The sequence below is a fragment of the Ornithorhynchus anatinus genome, chromosome 10 (genome assembly GCF_004115215.2).
Source record: "Ornithorhynchus anatinus isolate Pmale09 chromosome 10, mOrnAna1.pri.v4, whole genome shotgun sequence".
Lineage (NCBI taxonomy): Eukaryota > Metazoa > Chordata > Mammalia > Monotremata > Ornithorhynchidae > Ornithorhynchus > Ornithorhynchus anatinus.
Window position 1 is genome coordinate 55,722,593 of NC_041737.1, and position 19,058 is coordinate 55,741,650.

The following is a 19,058-nucleotide window of genomic DNA, read 5'->3' on the forward strand; positions in this document are numbered from 1 at the left end:
GTCTCGCTCGGGACGCCCGGCTCCCGGGTGTGGTTGCGGGGCCCGGGCCGGGCCTCGGGGCCCGCGTGGCTCTCCGCCCCTCTTCGGGCCGGGGCCGGGTGGCCCTCTCCGCCCCCCACGGGTGCTCCCGTTTGCCGCCGCCGTGCTCCGTCGGCGGGTGGGGCCGGGACCCCCCGCGCCCCCGGGTCAGGCCGTGTGCAATCCTTTCCCCAAGCACTTTGTGAGCGCAGCCGTGAAGGCCGGGCCCGCCCGGGGCCTTCCTTCCTCCCACCCGCCGGGGGAAGGGTCCGGCCTGGGCCCCGTGGCCCCCGTGGCTCCCGGAGGGAGCGGGACCGTCTTCACCCTCCACGCTGCCCCTCGCCCTCCTGAGGCTGCGGCCCCCCACCTCCCCGCCGGAGTCGGGGAGGGGCGGTCCTTGTCCGCCGCACCGGGGAGGGGCGCGGGCCGGGGGCTCGGGTCCCAAGGGGAGGGGGCCCCCCGGGCCCCCCCAAACCCTTCCCCCGCCCCCCACGCTTTAGCTGTGAACGTCTCTCGGGGTGGGGGGGGGGAGGGCTGGGGAGGGGGACTGCGGCCCAGACCCCCTCCACCTCCCCCCCTTCGACCCTATTCTCAATGTGAATCCAAAGCTTGTCTGGTTCGCCGCGACTCCACCCACACGCCCTCTCCGGGCTAGGTTTTTTTTTGTTTTTTTTTTTGGCCTCTTCGGTTCACTACATTGTGATAATGCTGTATTTAAAGAAAATATTTAAATGTAAAATTAAAACACGTGCTCCGAGCGCGGGGCGTGCCGCTGGTCTGCGCCGCCCACGGGGTGGGGGGATCCGGCCGCCGCGGCGAGGGCCGCCTCGCGTGGTGCCGTCGGGGCGCGGGGCCTTCTCTCTGTGAGGGCGAGGCCCGGGGGGAGGGGGCGGGCGGCTGTGAGGAGCCGTCGTCCCCGCCCCGGGGCGTCCCCGCCGGCCCCCCGGCCCCCCCTCGGCACCCCCGGGGGGCTGGGAGGGCCCGACGGGATGGGGCGCCGCCCCCCGCTCAGCGCTTCGTCCTCGTCCCGCGGTAGTTGGTGTCCAGCAGGACCACGCCGTGCAGCAGGAGGGAGAGGTCCGCCTCTGAAACGGGAAGCGCCGCCCACGTCCGCCGGGGACCGGAGCCGGGGGGACGTGCCCGGAGGCCGCCCTCCTTCCCCCCGTGCTCTGCGCCCCGCCCGGGAGGAGCCCCCCCAGGAGCCCCACGTTGGGTCGGGGCCTCTCGTGGCAAAAATTGCCAGAGGAGGCTGGAGGTGGGGGCGGGAGGAAGAAGAGGAGCAACTCCGTCCCCTCCCAGGTGCTTAGTACAGTGCTCTGCACTCAGTCAGCACTCAGTAAATACCGCTGACCGACTGACGGAGGGGGAAGGGGACGCGGGGGACGCGGGGTCCGGCAGGCTGACCTTTGAGGTTGCGGGACAGCTTCAGCCACTCCTCCAGCCAGTCCCGGCACTGGTCCTCCCCGAGGTGGGTGGAGTCCAGGCCGCGGGTATAGCACGCCTGGACGCGCGGGAGAAGGGGGTCGGTGAGAAGAACGAGCGGACGCCCGGGTTATCCCTTCCTGAAGGGAAGGGAGCCCGGAGGACTGGGGAGTGGGGGTCGTTGAAGAGCGGGGGCGACCCGAAGGGCAGCCCAGGGGGACTACGTGACTGAAGTCCAACCGGAGAAGCGGACGGAGCCCGGGCCTGGGGGTCAGGAGGACCTGGGTTCTGATCCCAGCTCCTCCACTTGTCTGCTACGTGACCTTGGGCCAGCCGCTTCACTTTTCTGCGCCTCGGTTCCCTCATCTGCCGAACGGGGATGAAGACCGTGAGCCCCGTGTGGGACGGGGACCGTGTCCAACCTGATTATCTTGTTATCTACCCCAGCGCTTGGAACGGCGCCTGGCACATCACGAGCGCTTAAATAACCAAAAAAGCACTCAGAAGGCTTCCTTCACCAGGCCTCGACACGAGACCCAAAGCGTACTTGTCCTTTCTTTCCTTCTATCCTCTTCCTCTTTCGTTCCGCGGTCCCTTGTCCGGGACTAGGGTCCACCCCGCCCCCCAAGGGCGCTGGGAGAAGTCCTCGTCGTGTCACGTCCCCGTCCCCCATCCCTCCGAGCCCCGGAGGGGTGGGGACGGGGAGCGGGGGTGACGGGCGGCGGCAGGGAGCTCACCGATTTGACTTCCTGGGTGGTCAGCTGGCTAGGCCCCAGCCTGAGCAGGGCTCGGTCCAGATAGAGGAGCTCGATCGTGTGGTTCTTCAAGCGGTGCCTCAGGAGGGGGGCGGGCAGGTACGGGGTCAGGAACAGCCCCCGGCTCAAGGCTCTCTGGGGCGGGCGGAGGGAGTCAGTGGAGCGGAAGCTTTCGGGACGGGGAGGGGGTGACGCAGGCCCGAGACGCTGGCCGGGAGCCTGCGCGGGCCTGGGGGCCGGGGAGGACTGATGGGGAAGGGGGACGGTCAAGGGGAAGACAGGTGGGGGGAGGAGAAACGAGGGAGGAAGACAGGAGGGGGAAGAGGAGGGTAGGTGCTGCTCACCAGGTGGGCAGCAGGGAGTCTGTGGAGGCCCAGGGGTCGGTCTGTGAAACAGTCTCGCACAGCGAGGAGCTGGGCAACGTCGGGGTGGTCTCCGGCCTGCAGCTGATGGGGGAGATGGGGCGGGGGGCAGGGGCCGGCCCTCAGAGATCCCGACCGGCCCCCTCCCGCCCGCCCTCCTGACGCCCCGGTGGCCGGGAACGAGGTCGCGATTCCGGCCCCCCCAACCCGTCGGCGCCTGCCGGGGGGGGCCAGTGGGCCAGTGGCTCAAGCCCAGCCTGGAGACGGGCGGGGTGGGACGGTCCCCGGGTGGCACGGGACGCCCCCACCGCGGGCCGGCCCCGGCCCTGTCTCCGCTCCTCGCCCCCGGCCGAGAATCCCCGGAAGGGGAGGGGAGCGGCGGCGGCTCCGCGTCCCGGTGTCCGGCGTCCGTTACCCGGGCGCAGAGCCGCTGCAGGTGGCCGGTGGAGGTGGCGGGCCCCAGGGCGGCGGCCCGGTCCAGCCCGCTCAGGACCAGCGGGTGCGCCTGGCGTCGGAGGGCGTGGTACACGTCCAGGAATTCCACCTGCTGGGCCGCCGTCCAGAAGTGCCGGATCAGCAGCTGCCGCGGGAACAGGTACCTGGGCGGCGGAGAGGCCGGGGGCGGGGGGGGGACCGGGAGGAGGGTCGCGCCGGGCGCTTCGCGGCCCGCCCCCTCCCCCCGGGGGGTCGCCGGGGGCGCCCACTCACATGAGCAGGAAGACCAGGTAGTTGGCGAACGGCGGGATGGACACGATGCCCAGCAAGAGACACTTCATCACGTCGCGGCGGAACTGGGCGGGGACGACAGGCGGTGAGCCGCGGCCCGGCCTGGGCGCTCCTCCCCGCCTCCCTGGGGCCGCCGGTCCTCGGCGGGAGACCGGGCAAGCGGGCACACCCGCCCACAGGGACGGCCCCGGGCTGCTCGGGTCGGGGGGCGGAGAGGGAGGAAACGCCCCTGCCCTCCAGCGGCCCTCGGTTCACCTGGGGCGACGGGCCATCCGTCGGTGGTATTTATCGAGCGCTTAATGGGTGCGGGGCACCGTACTGAGCGCTCGGGAAAGGGCAACAGAAGAGTCGGTAGACACGTTCCCAGCCCACAACGAGCTTACGGTCTAGAGATCGGTCGCCGGAGGTATTGAGTGCTTACGGGGTACACGGCACTGTCCTAAGCGTTTGGGAGAGGACAGCGGAACAGAGTGGGTGAACCCGTTGCCTGCCCACCCACAACGAGCTTACGGTCTAGAGGGGTGACGGCGCGCGGTGAGGGGTCCCCCCCGAGCGGGCTCCCCGGAGGAGGTGGGCTCCAGCGGCCCTGCGGGGCGGGAACGGAGAACACAGGCCCCGGGAGGAGCGGGGGGCGGGGCTGGGGGGGGCAGGGGGTGGGAGTTGAGAGCGTGGGGGCTCCGGGGAGCCGCCCGCGGGTCCGGGTACCTGGCGGAGGTGCTCCATGTCCCTGTAGGGGAGCCGCTGCGGGCTGAGCCCCTGCTCCAGCCTCCTCAGCCGGATGCGGCGCGCCTCCTGGGCGTCGGCCACCAGCCCCCGGAACCCTGCCGCCGGGGATGGGGTCAACGGGGCCGCCGGGGGCCGCCCGCCGAGCTCCCCTCGAGTCCGACCCGCGCGCCGCCCCCCGACCGGCCCGGGGAGGGCAGGAGCCCACTTGGTGGGGGCGGGAAGGTCGGCGGGAGGGCTTCCTGGAGGAGGCGGGCCCGAGACGGGAATTTACGGGAAGAGGGGGGATGGGGAGGGGAGTCCAGGCAGAGGCCACGTGGCCTCGCGGGGGGGTGCCGGGAACAACCAGGGCCAGCTTGGGGGGGGGGGGTCCGGACGGCAGGCGGAGAAGCGGGGCACCCCCTCCCCCCCTCCCCACAGACCAGCCCCCCGACCAGACTGACACCCCCCGACTCTGATCCCGGCCGGCGGCTAGAGCCCGGGCCTGGGAGTCAGAGGGAGCCGGGTTCTAATCCCGGCCCTGCCGCTCGTCCGCCGTGTGAACCCCGGCGGGTCACTTCTCTGGGCCTCAGTTACCTCAACTGTAAAATGGGGACTTAAGACCGTGAGCCCCACGTGGGACAGGGACTGTGTCCACCCCGGTTTGGTTGTATCCACCCCAGTGCTCAGTACAGAGCCTGGCGCGTAGTAAACGCTTAACAGATACCGGCGATTAGTATTCTTCTTATCTCTCGGATCACTTCGGGAAGCGGAGACCGGGACGGAGCGGTATGTGATACAGACCGGTTAAGACGGGAGGGCTGAATCATCAACCGATCGATCGATCGTGTTTGTCGAGCGCTTCCTGCCTCCTGTACTAAGCGCTTGGGAGAATACGAACAACGGACAACTGAATGTTTAAACGAAGACTTGGAGGGACACGTGGTGTAGGAGGGTGCCACCCGGGTATGGTACTTGTTGAATGCTTACTATGTGCCGGGCACCGTACCAGGCTGGGGGAGATACGAGCTTATCGGGTCGGGCCCAGTCCCGCTCCCACATGGGGCTCACGGTCTTCATCTCCATTCTGCAGATGAGGGAACTGAGGCCCAGAGAAGCCAAGTGACCGGTCCAAGGTCACCCGGAAGACGTGACAGCTCCTTCCGACTCCCAGGCCCGGGCTCTGCCCGCTAGGCCACGTGTCGGGAACGGACCGGGGGAGACTCGTACCTCGACGGGCACGGCCGGGCCGGCCGTTCGGTCTCGATGCCCCCTCGCCCCCCCAGCCCGTCCCCCGTCCCCCGCCGGGGTTACCTTTGAAGAAGGTGGTGTACAGGACGTAGAAGCCGGGAAAGCGACGCTCCAGGAACCGATGGTATTTCTCGTTGACCATCCTGGCTCGGGCCCGGACGGAGGCCCAGAGGCCCCGACCGCTCGTCCTGGGGGACAGGTGGAGCCCGCGGGGCCTGCGGGGGGGGGGGTGGACAGACACGCCTTGGCCGACGGGGGACCCCCGGCCCCCCCCACCCCTCCCCCTGCCGGTGCCCAGACAGTGGGGGGCGGGGGGAGGGAAGGGACCCCCGGATGGAGTTGTGGATCTGCGGATCCGGGAGGGGGGGGGGGGGGGGGGGGGGGTCGTTCAGATCTGGGGAGGAGCTCTGTGGGTCGGGGGAGGGCAAGAGCCGGGGACAACTTGGGAGGGGTTCGGGAGCGGGAGACCCGAGATCGGGGTGGGGGAGGGCGGTGACGGAGAAGTGAGGGGAACGCGGACTGGGCGGGGGTTGTCAGTCAATCAGTCAATCAATCAATCACTCCACTAGCTACTGAGCACCTAGTAAGTGCTTGGGGAAGCACGGCGGAAGCAAGGAGCCTGGCCTGGTGAAAACAGCGCAGGACCCGGGAGTCCGAAGGACCTGGGTCCTAGTCCCGGCTCCGCCACTTGCCTGCTGCGGGACCTTGGGCAAGTCCCTTAACTTCTCTGGGCCTCAGTTTCCTCATCTGTAAAACGGGGATTCAATTCCTCCTTAGACCGCGCGCCCCGGGTGGGACAGGTACGGTGTCCGCCCTGATTATCTCGTCTCTACCCCAGCGCTCAGGACGGTGCCTCAGGACCCAGAGGAAGCGCTTCAGCGGTATTTATCGAGTGCTTACCGCGTGCAGAGCGCCGAACTAAACGCTTGGGAGAGCACAGTGCAACAGACCGAGCAAACCCGTTCCCTGCCCACAACCAGCTTAGAGTCCAGAGGGGGAGACGGACATTAATGTGAATAAATAACCTATACTCAAGTCTGTTAGCTTCTCAAGCGCTTCACAAATACCACAATGACCATCGTCATCTTCCTTCCTCCCATTTTGAGGGCTTTACTATGTGCACTAAGGGGAGAGCCCAGGCCCGGGGGGTCGGAAGACCTGGGTTCTGATCCCCGCTCCACCACTTGTCTGCTGTGTCACCTTGGGTGAGCCGCTTCTCTGTGCCTCGGTTCCCTCGTCCGTAAAATGGGGTTGAAGACGGGGAGCCCCACCCGGGCTGCTTACCTTGTATCTACCCCAGCGCTTGGCACATAGTCAGCCCTTAACAAAGACCATTATTATGATTATTATCATTAGAATCAGCAACGGGCTCCCTGCCCATAACGAGCTGACAAGTCTAGAGGGGGAAACAGACGTTAATGTGAATAAATAACTTATTGCTATTGCAACCTGTCGCCCGCTCTAGACCCGGATCCCGAACCTCGCTGGGGGGCAGGGAAAGCTTCTTCTTGTTGCACTGTCCTCTCCCGAGCGCTTAGCCCAGTGCTCCGCACCCAGTAAGCGCTCCATAAATAATAAGGTCGGTATTTGCTAAGCGCTTACTATGTGCCGAGCGCTGTTCTTCGGATCAGGTTCGCGGTCTTCACCCCCCTTGGACAGAGGAGGAAACTGAGGCACGGAGAAGTGACGTGCCCCAAGCCGGCTGGCAGGAGGCGGGATTAGAACCCACGACCTCGGAGCATACGACCGGAGGAGGGGCGGGACCTGCCTCTCGCGTGTCTTGGCGCAGAGCGGGGGCCAGACGAATGGCCACGATCGGACGGGAGAGGAGGGACGGAGAGAGGGGACTGTGGCCACAGCGGCCCCGCCCCCACCGCCCCCAGGCCGCTCACCTAGGGGCTGCCGGGGTCAAGCCCGGGGTCAGGCCCGGGGTCAAAGCCGGGGTCAAAGCCGGGGTCCCGGGCGGCAGGCGGCGGGGCGGGGCGGGGCGGGGGGCTCCCGCCGCCCCCCACAGCCACAGTCGGGTCCAGCAGCCCCCGGGCAGCGCCATGGTGACCCCGCCGTCACCGCCTGAAGGCCCGGAGGGTCACCGGAGGGGCAAAGGTCAACCCTGCCCACCCCGGCCCCTGCCGCGCATGCGCACCCGGCCGGCCTCCCCGGCCCCTGCCGCACATGCGCGCCCGGCCGGCCTCCCCGGCCCCTGACGCGCATGCGCGCCCGGCCGGCCTCCCCGGCCCCTGACGCGCATGCGCGCCCGGCCGGCTTCCCGCCTCGGCACCCCCCCCCCGGAAGTGCGTCACGCCCCCTCGGGATTGGGCCCCCCACTAGGAGGCGGGATTTCCCCTCCTCCCCCCGCCCCCGCCCGGCCTGGTCTGACTTCCGGGTGACGGCGCGTGCGCGGCGGAGAGGGGCCATTCCTAATCTAATAAATATAACGATGGCAGGTGTGAAGCGCTTACGAGGTGCCAAGCGCTGTGCTAAGCGCTGGGGGGATACAAGGGGATCAGGTTGTCCCACGTGGCGCTCTCAGTCTTCATCCAGCGGGGCTCAGTGGAAAGAGCCCGGGCTGGGGAGTCAGAAGTCATGGGTTCGAATCCCGGCTCTGCCCCTTGTCAGCTGGGTGACTGTGGGCAAGGCACTTCACTTCTCTGGGCCTCAGTGACCTCATCTGTAAAATGGGGATGAAGACTGGGAGCCTCATGTGGGACAATCTGATGACCCTGTAGCTGCCCCAGCGCTTAGAACAGTGCTCGGTACATAGTGAGCGCTTAACAAATATCAACATTATTATTATTTCCACTAAACCACGCTCCTTAGTGGAAAAAGCCCGGGACTGGGAGTCAGAGGGCCTGGGTTCTAATCCCGACTCAGCCACTCGTCAGTCAGTCGATCGTCTTTATTGAGCTGGGTGCAGAGCATTGTACTAAACGTTCGGGAGCGGACGGTATAACAGTGATCCTGCGCACAGTGACTACTTTTCATTCAATAGTATTTATTGAGCGTTTACTATGTGCAGAGCACTGTACTAAGCGCTTGGAATGAACTACTTGTCTGCCACTTGTCAGCTGTGTGACTGTGGGCAAGTCACTTCACTTCCCTGGGCCTCAGTTCCCTCATCTGTAAAATGGGGATGAAGACTGGGAGCCTCATGTGGGACAATCTGATGACCTTGTATCTGCTCCAGCGCTTAGAACAGTGCTCTGCACAGAGTAAGCGCTTCACAAATACCAACGTTATTAAGTGGAGAAGCAGCATGGCTCAGTGGAAAGAGCACGGGCTTTGGAGTCAGAGGTCATGGGTTCAAATCCCGGCTCTGCCACTCGTCAGCTGTGTGACTGGCCTCAGTTCCCTCATCTGTAAAATGGGGATGAAGAATGTGAGCTCCATGTGGGACAACCTGATTCCCCCGTGTTTACTCCAGCGCTTAGAACAGTGCTCTGCACATAGTAAGCGCTTAACAAATACCACCATTATTAATAATAAGAAGTGGCAGAGGTGGGATTCGAACTCGTGACCTTTGACTCCCCAGCCCGGCCTCTTGCCACTGAGCCACGTGATTTCTCTCCAGCCCCCCCCGCCCCCCCTTCCAACATGGCGCCTGCTGGAGAGCCGGGCGGCGGCGCCCCCTGGCGGCCAGCGAGGAGAGTGAGCCCGAGGGAGGTAAACCCCTAGCAGCGCGCCCTCCTGTGGCCAGCTGTAGCAAACGCACGCGAAAGCCAGGATCAGTCCCTTAGTCACGGTATTTATTGAGCGCCCGCTGGGTGCAGTGCATTGTCCTAAGCGCTTGGGAAATACAGAGCAAGACAAGTGACAAGTTCCCCACCCACCACTTTGTTGTCTTTTTAATCATCATCAGTGGTATTTATTGCATGCTTACTGTGTGCTGACCCCTGGACTAAGCCCTTGGGATAGCAGTAATAATGATGTTGGTTTTTGTTAAGCGCTTACTAGGTGCAGAGCACTGTTCTAAGCGCTGGGGGAGATACAGGGTCAGCAGGTTGTCCCACGTGAGGCTCACAGTTAATCCCCATTTTACAGATGAGGTCACTGAGGCACAGAGAAGTCACCCAGCTGACAAATGGCAGAGCCGGGATTCGAACCCATGACCTCTGACTCCCAAGCCCGGGCTCTTTCCACTGAGCCACGCTGCTTATTTGTTGAGCACTTACTATGTGCCAGGCACTGTATTAAACACTCGGGTGAATGCAGGCAAATCGGGCTGGACACAGAGGGAGGAGGGCTGTGTGACTTTGGCAAGTCACTTCAGTTCTCTGGGCCTCGGTTACCTCATTCTGTAAAATGGGGATTCAGACTGTGAGCCCCATGTAGGGCAACCTTGTATTCCCCCCACCCCAGCGCTTAGCACAGCGCCTGGCACATAGTAAGTGCTTAACAAATGCCATCATTATTATCGATTAGACTGTAAGCCCCGTCATTGGGCAGGGATTGCCTCTATCTGTTGCCGAACTGTACATTCCAAGCGCTTAGTGCAGTGCTTTGCACTTAGTAAGTGCTCAATAAATACTATTGAATGAATGAATTATGGAAAGGAATTGGGCTGTGAGTAGGCGTGGGTTTAATAATGCATCAAGAGTCACCTGGGGAGGTCAGCCGGTGAGGGCCAAGGCAACGTAGGGGTGGGGAGAGAAGGCTTGGCCTGGAGCTAAAGAGATTGGGGGTCTGGGTCTCCCTCCCCCATAGCACTTACACCCATATCTCTCATCTATTTATTTCCATTAATGTCTGTCTCTCCCTCTAGACTGTAAGCTCATGGTGGGCAGGGGATGCGTCTGTTTATTGTTCTATTGTCCTCTCCCAAGCGCTTAGTAAAGTGCTCCGCACACAGTCGGTGCTCAATAAATACGATTGTCCGGGTGGGCAGTGGAGAGAAGGATCCCAGGAGGCTGGAGGGAGAAGTCCTCCCCGCGGCCCGGCTCCCCACGGATCCCCACCTCCTACTCCCCGATCCGGGGCCCAAGCGGTAGAAAGTTTCTGGAAGAGCCCCCAGTGTCTCTCCAGACCAGTCCATCCCGCTCCCCGGACTCCTACCTTATGGGCGCTAAAGCCTTTTTTCTGAGTGCCAGGAGAGAGATGGAATTTCATCCAGACCAGAGGTGGGTGGGGGAGGGCAGGTCTGGAGAGAGGCCGGGGGTGTCGGAAGGGAGCCGAGGGAGTTGAAGAGGCTGTCGGAGAGGGGATGGAGAGGTTCGGAGGGAAGGAGAGGGAGCAGGGGGTGGGTTGGACTGGGGGGACTGGAGAGGGTGTGGGGAGGGTGAGTTGACAGTAGCGGGGCATTGGAGGTGGAGGGGAGCAGTCGAAGGGGCAGGCTCTCACCTTCCCCCACCATTGGTAGGAATAGAAAGCAAGACTGGGCTTTCGGGGGGGAACATCGCAGGGCTGGTTGTGCCAGAGGCACAACGGCAACTTCTGGGGGGTCTGGGGGAGGTGGACGGCGAGGCAGCCGCGACTGCGGGGTCCTGGGGGAGGCGGAAGGCGAGGCGGCCGTGCCCAGTTTCACCCTGACTCACTGGAGATAAAGCCCAACTCCTGTGTGGGTGTGCGCGCGTGCCCCGTCTCCCCCATCGGGCTGGCAGCCCCCCAAGGCCAGGACCCACACCCTTCTCTCCCTCTGAGGGTGGTCTGGGGGGGGGGCCATCCCCAACCCAGGGGCAGGGGGCTGAGGGTCCCTTCTACTTCCTCGGTGCCACCCCCCGCTGGCATCGGGTCTCCCGCTCCCGTGGGTCCGGGACCTGCGCCAGGCTGAACCGGCCCCCCGAGTCGCCCACCCGGTCCCTACCCCCGGCGGGTCTTGGGGATCCAGGTGCAAGATCAGCTCGTTGTGGGCCGGGGACCTGCCTACCGACTCTGTTGGTAGGGAAGCAGCGTGGTGTAGTGGCTAGAGCCCGCGCCCGCGAATCGGAAGGTGACGGGTTCTAATCCTGACTCCACCACTTGTCTACTGCGTGTCTTTGGGCAAGTCGCTTCACTTCTCTGGGCCTCAGTCGCCTCCTCTGGAAAATGGAGATTAGGACTCTGAGCCTCATGTGGGACAGGGACTACGTCCAACCTGATTTGCTTGTAACCACCCCGGTGTTTAGTACGGTGCCTGGCACAAGGAAAGAGCTTAACAGATACCATCATTATTATTTTATTGTCCTCTCCCAAGCGCTTAGTACAGTGCTCTGCACACGGTAAGCACTCTCCCCCTCTACACTGAAAGTTCATTATGGGCAGGGAACGTGTCTACCAACTCTGTTTACTCTCCCAAGAGCTTGTACAGAATATAGTACACTGTAAGCCCTCAATAAATAGGATTGATTGATCGGTCGACTGACTGACCCACCGCCGGCCGGAGGAAATCTCCCCAGGGCATCACCAGAACCCGGGAAACCCCCGCAGCCAGCTCCCTGGCAGGGCCTGGGCCTCAGCGGAGTTTTTGGGGGTCTCGGGGGGTCCCTGACCCGTAGGTGCCACAGGCCAAACGGGGCCGAGCAAGGCGGGTAGCCCCCGCTGAGCCAACGGGAGAAGGCCGGGGGGCCGGACGACAACACGGGACATCGGGTTCTCTCGACGGAAAAGCGGGCAGCCTGGGGCTGGGGGAGGGGGATGAGGCCCGGGTGGCGGGGAGGGCGGCGAGGAATGGTCGGCGCTCACCGGGGAGGGCTTCCTGGAGGGGGGGGTTTCCAGCTGAGTTCTGAAGGTCTGAAGGGATGTGGGTTGGAGGCTGGGGAGAGGGGAGGGCAGGGTCTGAGGGAGAGGCCAGGGGATGGGAAAGGGGGGTGCCCAGACCCCCGGTGAGATGGGAGCGGAGAAGGGGCGGGTCTTCAACGCAGGAAATCCCTCAATTCAGTTCCAAGCATCCTTCCCCGGCCCCATCCTTCCTCCCTCCCTTCCGCCCGTGTCCTCTCCCTCCCCTCGCCAGGGCAGGGCAGGGCAGGGCTGCCAGGACCGGGTTGGGCTGTTGTGCTCTCCCGGAGGCGGGCCCTGCCCCGGGAGGGTCCGGAGAGGAGGAGGAGGAGGAGGAGGAGGGGGCTGGGTACCGGTCCCGGAGAAGCGGCGATGCTCGGATTCCGGGGCTGGGGATGAGGGGGCCGGAGGGACGGACGCCGGGACAAACGTTCTGTGAAACGTGGACATGTGCTCGCCCCGTGTGGTGCGGGGCGCCAGGAGGGGCATCTCCGGGGCCGACCCTGGGCCCGGAGAGGTTACGTGACCTGCCCCGGGTCACAGAGCAGGTGGGAAGCGGGCCCCGGGTAGGATGCGGGTCCCCCGCAACTTCCCGATTTAGGCTGGAGCCGCTAGGCTTCTCAGGGCCTGCCCCGCCCCGCCGGGTCCCCGGGACCCTGGAGGGTCTCCCCCGGCCCTACCTGGCTCCCCCGGTTCCCCGGGGTGGGTCGTGGCCTAGACCGCCGGACCCGGTCCCCCGCCCTTCAGCCCGGCCCCTGCCAGGCTTCGGCCGCGCATCTCCGCCCGATAACCGTACCACGGCGGCACGTGGGAAGTGCGGTCGGCCCTCGGGGGGTCGGGGGTCCTCCCCACATCCAACGGGCAAGTGCCGGGAAGACCTCCGCCAGGGCTGGGGACGTGGGACGTGGCCCGGTGGCTAGAGTCCGGGCCTGAGAGTCAGAAGGTCATGGGTTCCAATCTCGGCTCCGCCTCCTGCCCGCCGTGTGGCCTTGGGCGAGTCTCTTCACTTCTCTGGGCCTCAGTTCCCTCATCTGTAATAACGGGGATTAAGACCGTGAGTCCCTTGCGGGACAGGGACCGTGTCCAGCCCCATTTGCTTGTATCCACCCCAGCGCTTGGTATAGCGTCTGGCACACGGTGAGCGCTTAACAGATACCACTATGATGAGGATGATGATCTCAGTCCAGCGGCCGGGAATCGGCCGGCTGGAAGGGGCCTCCGCCCGCCTTTCGGTGATTTCTCATCTCACGGCGCGGCCTTCCCGCCCCCGGCCGGCCCCTGCGGCCTCTCCGCCTCCCCCGGACAGGGCGGACTCAGAACCGGCCGGACGGCGGGCGGGGACCGTCCGGATTGGCTTCCCCCGAACTGGGCGTCCCCCGCTCGGTCCCGGGGGACCTCCTCCTCTAGGTACAGGTGGCCCACTCGAAGGAGGAGACGGGAGGCCCCACGGCCGAAGGAAAACCTGTTTGTCACCATGGCCCGGCGACAGGCGAAGAAGCCACCGGCTTCCCTCTGCGAACTGAGTGAGTAAGAGGAACGTGGGCAGAGGAGGGAAGGGGATGGGGAACGTGAGAAGTGAGAAGAATGGAATCGGATCCACTCCGGAGGGCCCCGGCAACCGCTCAGTCAGTCGATGGTCTTTACTGAGCGCTTACTGGGTGCAGAGCACTGTGCTATGTGCTTGGGAGAATATACGATCAATAATAATGGCATTTGTTGAGCGCTATGTGCAAAGCACTGTTCTAAGCGCCGGGAGGGGGGAATACGAGGTGATCAGGTGGTCCCAAGTGGGGCTCAGAGTCTTCATCCCCATTTTCCAGATGAGGGAACTGAGACCCAGAGAAGTGAAGGGACTGGCCCAAAGTCACACAGCTGACAAGTGGCGGAGTGGGGATTAGAACCCACGACCTCTGACTCCCAAGCCCGTGCTCTTTCCACTGGGCCACACTGCTTAACGACAGCCGATCTGTAGGTCACAAATTCCACTGATTGAGTGATCGATGGTTGCGTCATACTCTCCGGAGAGCTTAGTACAGGGTTCTGCACACAGTCAGCGTTCAATAAACACCGCTGATCGACTGCACTTAGCTCTAGGGAGATGACGATGCGAGACTGTCGGTAGACAAGACCCCCCCCTACTAACCCCTTGCCCCCTGGGCAACCCCCAATGCTTGCCACTTCCTTGGGCAATGCCCACTGCCTCCCCGGGCAGTCCCCATGCTTGCCACTTCCTTGGGCAGTGCCTGCCTCCTCCCTGTGCCCGGCCCCTCCCTGAGCAGCCTCTCCTTCCCAGGCTCCTGCCCCCCCTGATGTCGGCCCCTGCCTGGGCATCTCCTTGCCCAACTCCTCCCTGGGCAGCCCCTTTCTTCCCTCCTCCCCGTGCCCGCCCCCTCCCTGGGAATCTCTCTGCCCCCCTCCTCCCTGGGCAGCCCCTTTCTTCCCTCCTCCCCGTGCCCACCTCCTCCCTGGGCAGCCCCTCTCTCCCCTCCTCTCCATGCCCGCCCCCTCCCTGGGCATCCCCTTGCCCCCCTCTTCGCCGGGCGGCCCCCCCCCCCCCCCGGGTGCCCAGGTCCTCCCCACAGAGGCTGCACGGTCCTGACAGGCCACTTTCCAAAAATGGGGCTTCGGGGCCCGGGGAGACCCCCGCCCCTTCAACCCCCCTTCCCCTCCTCCATCCCTTCCCCCCCGGGGCCATCCCTGGGCCGGGCAGCCGGTCCTGTCTCCTCCCACAAGGAAGGGGCTGAAGGGCGGGGACCCCGACTCGAACCCCGCACCCCTGCGTAGAGATCTTTTTTAGAAAGTAGGCGGGGACGCCCCCTGCGCAGAGATCACCTCTAGAGACCAGGCGGGGGGCGTCCCTTGCACGTAGATCTCCTCTAGAAAGCAGGCGGGGGCGCCCCCGGGGCGGAGATCTCCTGTAGAAAGCAGGCGGGAGGCGCTCTCTGCTTAGAGCTCTTCTCTAGAAAGCAGGCGGGGGCGCTCCCTGCATAGAAATCATCTCTAGAAAGCAGGCGGGGGAGCCCCCAGGGTGGAGATCTCCTGTACAAAGCAGGCGGGGGGCGCTCCCAGCATAGAGATCTTTTTTAGAAAGCAGGCGGGGGCGCCCCCAAGGCGGAGATCTCCTGTAGAAAGCAGGCGGGGGGCGCTCCCTGCATAGAGATCTTTTCTAGAAAGCAGGCGGGGGCGCCCCCAAGGCGGAGCTCTCCTGTAGAAAGCAGGCGGGGGCAGTCCCTGCATAGAGATCTTTTCTAGAAAGCAGGCGGGGGCGCCCCCAGGGCGGAGATCTCCTGTAGAAAGCAGGCGACGGGGACGGCCCCTCCCCCGGTCCTCCGTCAAGAGGGTGTGGGTGGGGCGGCAGGCGCCCCCTGGCGGGCCGGTGAAAGGGCCACATCCCCCCCCGCTTCCGCGTCTCCCCTCCGGCCGCGCGGGGGCGCTGCGACAGGCTCCGGGCGGGGGCTCCGGGGGAGGTGAGCCAATGGGAGCGCGGGGGCGGCGGGCCAATGGGAGCGCGGGGCCGGGGCGGCGGCGGCCAATGGGAGCGCGGAGCCGCGGGGTGGGGGCGGGGCTGGAAGGGGGAGGGGGAGGAGGGCTGCGGGATGGAGGCGCGCGGGGCCGCGCGGACGAGGTGAGCGCGCCGCGGGGGCGCGGGGTCAGGGGTCACGGGGCCCTGGGGGGCCTGGGCTTGATGCTGGGGGGGAGGGCGGGGGTTGGTCTCGCCATTCATTCGGTCGTATTTATTGAACGCTCACCGTGTGCAGAGCACTGGACTAAGCGCTAGGAACGTCCAGTTGGGCCACAGAGAGAGAAGGTCGGGGGTCAAACGGGGGAGGCGGACGGCAGAGCCAAACGAAACCAAAACAGGACCACATCAGCAAGAGAAATGCAATCAAGGCCATGCGCACCTCCTTAACAAAATAAATAGGGCTGAAAAATAATATATGCACATGAGCACAGGGCTGGGGGGAGCAGAGGGAAAAGGGGAAGCTCAGTGTGGGAAGGCTTCCTGGAGGAGGTGAGCTTTGAAGAGGGGAAGAGAGTTCATTCAGTAGTTTTTATTGAGCGCTGACTATAATAAGGTTGGTATTTGTTAAGCGCTTACTATGGGCCGAGCACTGTTCTAAGCGCTGGGGGAGATGCAGGGTCATCAGGTGGTCCCACGTGAGGCTCCCAGGCTTCATCCCCCTTTGACAGATGAGGTCACTGAGGCACAGAGAAGAAGAATAATGTTGGCATTTGTTAAGCACTTACTATGTGCAGAGCACTGTTCTAAGCGCTGGGGGAGATGCAGGGTCCTCAGGGGGTCCCACGTGAGGCTCCCAGGTTTCATCCCCATTTGACAGATGAGATCACTGAGGCCCAGAGAAGTGAACTGACTTGCCCACAGTCACACAGCTAAGTGGCAGAGTCGGGGTTCGAACCCATGTCCTCTGACTCCCAAGCCCGGGCTCTTTCCACTGAGCCATGCTGCTTCTTTACTAGGTGCAGAGCACTGTACTAAGCGCTTGGAATATACAGTTGGGCTACAGATAGAGACGATCCCTGCCCAGTGACGGGTTCGCAGTCTAATCGGGGGAGACGGACAAAAACGAGACAACGTCATCACCATAAATAGAATCGAGGGGATGGACACCTCATTCACAAAATAAATAGGGTAATAGTTTGGCAGAGGTGAGGAGGGAGGGCATTGCAGGACAGCGGTGGGACGTGGGCCAGGGGTCGACGGCGGGACGGGCGTGAACGGGGGACGGTGAGGAGATGAGCGGCATCCCGGGGGAAGGGGGAGAGCGGGAGCTACGGTGTACCGGGCCCCCCCTCAGCCCATCTGCTATTTATCGACCGCTTACCGGCTGCAGCGTCAGGTACTCGTATTTGCGGAGCTCGGTTTGGGTGCGGAGCACCCAGCCCAGCGCTCGGGAGAGGACATTCTGCCGCTGAATTGTAATAATAATAATGCTGGCATTTGTTAACGCTTACTATGTGCCAAGCACTGTTCTAAGCGCTGGGGGGGGATGCAGGGACATCAGGTTGTCCCACGTGGGGCTGCCAGTCTTCATCCCCATTTTACAGACGAGGGAACTGAGGCCCAGAGAAGTGAAGCGACTCGCCCAGAGTCACTCAGCTGACAAGTGGCGGAAGCCGGGATTAGAACCCACGACCTCTGACTCCCAAGCCCGGGCTCTTTGCACTGAGCCACGCTGCTTCGGTGACTAAGCCACGTGCGATTGAATGAACGAATGACAGTTCAAAAATGGAAACATTCCCTGCCCACAACGAGCTTCCCCTAATAATAGTGATGGTATTTGTTAAGCGCTCACTATTTGCCAAGGACTGTACTAAGCGGCTGGGTGGATACAAGCAGACTGGGTTGGATTCGGTCCCTGCCCTGAGCTCACAGTCTCTGTCCCCAGTCTTCAGATGAGGCTCAGAGAAGTCCAGCGACTTGCCCGAGGCCACACAGCGGACAAGTGGCGGAGCGGGATCAGAACCCATGACCTTCTGACTCTCAGGTCCGGGCTCTAGCCACCGCGCCATGCTGCTCTGTAAGCATTTGGGAGAGGACAGTACAGCAGGGTGGGTAGACACGTTCCCTGCTCACAAGGAGCTGACAGTCTAGAGGGGGAGGCAGACATTAAGAGAAATAAGTAAATTAGGAATATGGATGTAAGTGCTGTGGGGCTCAGGAAGGGGGGAATAAAGGGAGGAAATCCAAGGGGAGCGGCCCCCTCTCCCCACCAGATCCGACCCTTCTTGCCCCCTGTGATCCATCCCGGTGTCTCCCCGACTGCCCCTGGGGTGCCCGCTGCTGCCGGACCCTTCCCTGGGCAGAGCAAGGGCTTCCAACGCCCACGGCCTGGTTGCCCCGTGGTGGCACGGGGAGGTTCTAGCCACCCCTCGGGGTCTCCGTCAGAACTTTTCGGAGGGTGGCGGAGGGTGGGGGAAGGCCACCCGCGTCACTAATCACATCAGACACAGTCCCTGCCCCACCTCTTGGGGCCCACAATCTAAAAGCCAGGGAGCCGTTTATCTTATCCCCCAGATGAGGAAACTGAGGCCCAGAGAGGTTCAGTTACTTGCCCCAGGCCACTCAGCTGGACACTGGAGGAGCTGGGACTAGAACCCCCGATCTGCTGCTCCTGTGCCTTTTTTAATGGTGTTTGTTAAGCGCTTACTATGTGCCAGGCACTATTCTAATAATAATAATTGTGATATTTGTCAAGCACTTACTATGTGCCAGGCACTGTCCTAAGCGCTGGGATAGATTCAAGCTCATCAGGTTGGACACAGTCCCCGCCCCACGTGGGGCTCACTTTCTTAAACTTCATTTTCTGAGGCCCAGAGAAGTGACTTGCCTGAGGTCACACAGTTGACAAGTGGTGCATCTGGGATTAGAATCCAGGTCTTGCTGACTCTCACCGTGGGCAGGGAACCGATTATATTCTTCCAAGCGCTTAGAACGGTGCCGTGCACACAGTGGACACTCGATAAATACGACTGCCTGACTCCCAGGCCCGGGCTCTCCCCATTAGGTCACGTTGCTCCTCTTCGGTGTCCGTTCGGGTACCGCCCTGGCTCGGTGTTCCGCCAGACTCTGTTTGCTTTGGACCGAGATGGAGAAGAGGTTGTCCTGCTAAGGGGGCTGCCCATCTCCCACGTGGGCACCTCCGTTCCCGGAACCGGTCCGAGCGGGAAGTTGGCATCTCCCCCGGTTGTGGGCGCGGGGAGCTGTGGACGAGATTATTGGCATGTGGCACTGCTGGTGGAGAAAGGGGAGAGTTGGGGCGAGAGGGTGCGGGACAGGGGCCCTCTGTTTCATCATCGTCGTCATCATAATTGTGGTATTGGCCAACCGCTCACTACGTGCCGGGCACTGTACGACGCACCGGGGTGGCCACAAGATAACGACAAGGGCCGCCAGCTCCCGGGCTGGGGGGAAAGACCCAATGGCTCCCCGTGCCCAGCTCTCCCCGGCTGCTGGATTGACCCCAGCCTAACCCCGAGGAAGCCTTTTCCCGTCTCCCCATCCGCCTTCCCGAAGCCTCCGGGAGATGAGGAGGGCAGGGCTGGTCCTCCCCAGGATCTCAGAGAGGTGGGCACCCTGGCACCCGGTGCCACTCCCCTCTCCCCCCTCCCCGCA

At 63.6% G+C, this 19,058-nt stretch overlaps 2 protein-coding genes across 6 annotated transcripts in view; one reads left to right on the forward strand and one right to left on the reverse strand.

Annotated features, from left to right (window-relative positions):
- Positions 1-670: 670 nt before the first annotated feature.
- Positions 671-7,382, reverse strand: LETMD1 (LETM1 domain containing 1). 3 transcript variants are annotated; one of them, XM_029073262.2, is made up of 9 exons: positions 7,129-7,382; positions 5,300-5,451; positions 3,989-4,104; positions 3,266-3,348; positions 2,973-3,156; positions 2,540-2,641; positions 2,178-2,330; positions 1,423-1,519; positions 671-1,103 (listed from the first exon to the last, which is right to left on the reverse strand). In XM_029073262.2, the coding sequence occupies exons 1-9, from the start codon at positions 7,284-7,286 to the stop codon at positions 1,027-1,029; spliced, it is 1,122 nt and encodes a 373-aa protein (XP_028929095.2). In that variant the 5' UTR covers positions 7,287-7,382; the 3' UTR covers positions 671-1,026. The 3 variants fall into 3 exon arrangements, with proteins under 3 accessions (XP_028929095.2, XP_028929093.1, XP_028929092.2); XM_029073260.2 differs by lacking the exon at positions 7,129-7,382 and adding an exon at positions 5,817-5,955; XM_029073259.2 differs by lacking the exons at positions 3,989-4,104; positions 7,129-7,382 and having other exon boundaries at positions 5,300-5,382.
- A 5,969-nt stretch (positions 7,383-13,351) lies between these two features.
- Positions 13,352-19,058, forward strand: part of SLC11A2 (solute carrier family 11 member 2) — a 29,588-nt gene continuing 23,881 nt past the window's right edge. The window contains exon 1 of one of the 3 annotated variants that reach the window (XM_029073253.2): positions 13,352-13,446. In XM_029073253.2, coding sequence (XP_028929086.1) covers positions 13,398-13,446 — 49 coding nt within the window. In that variant the 5' untranslated portion in view covers positions 13,352-13,397. Of the gene's footprint in view, positions 13,447-15,500; positions 15,549-18,811; positions 19,011-19,058 lie in introns of those variants that run through there. The other 2 variants (XM_029073254.1, XM_029073255.2) reach the window with 2 other exon arrangements.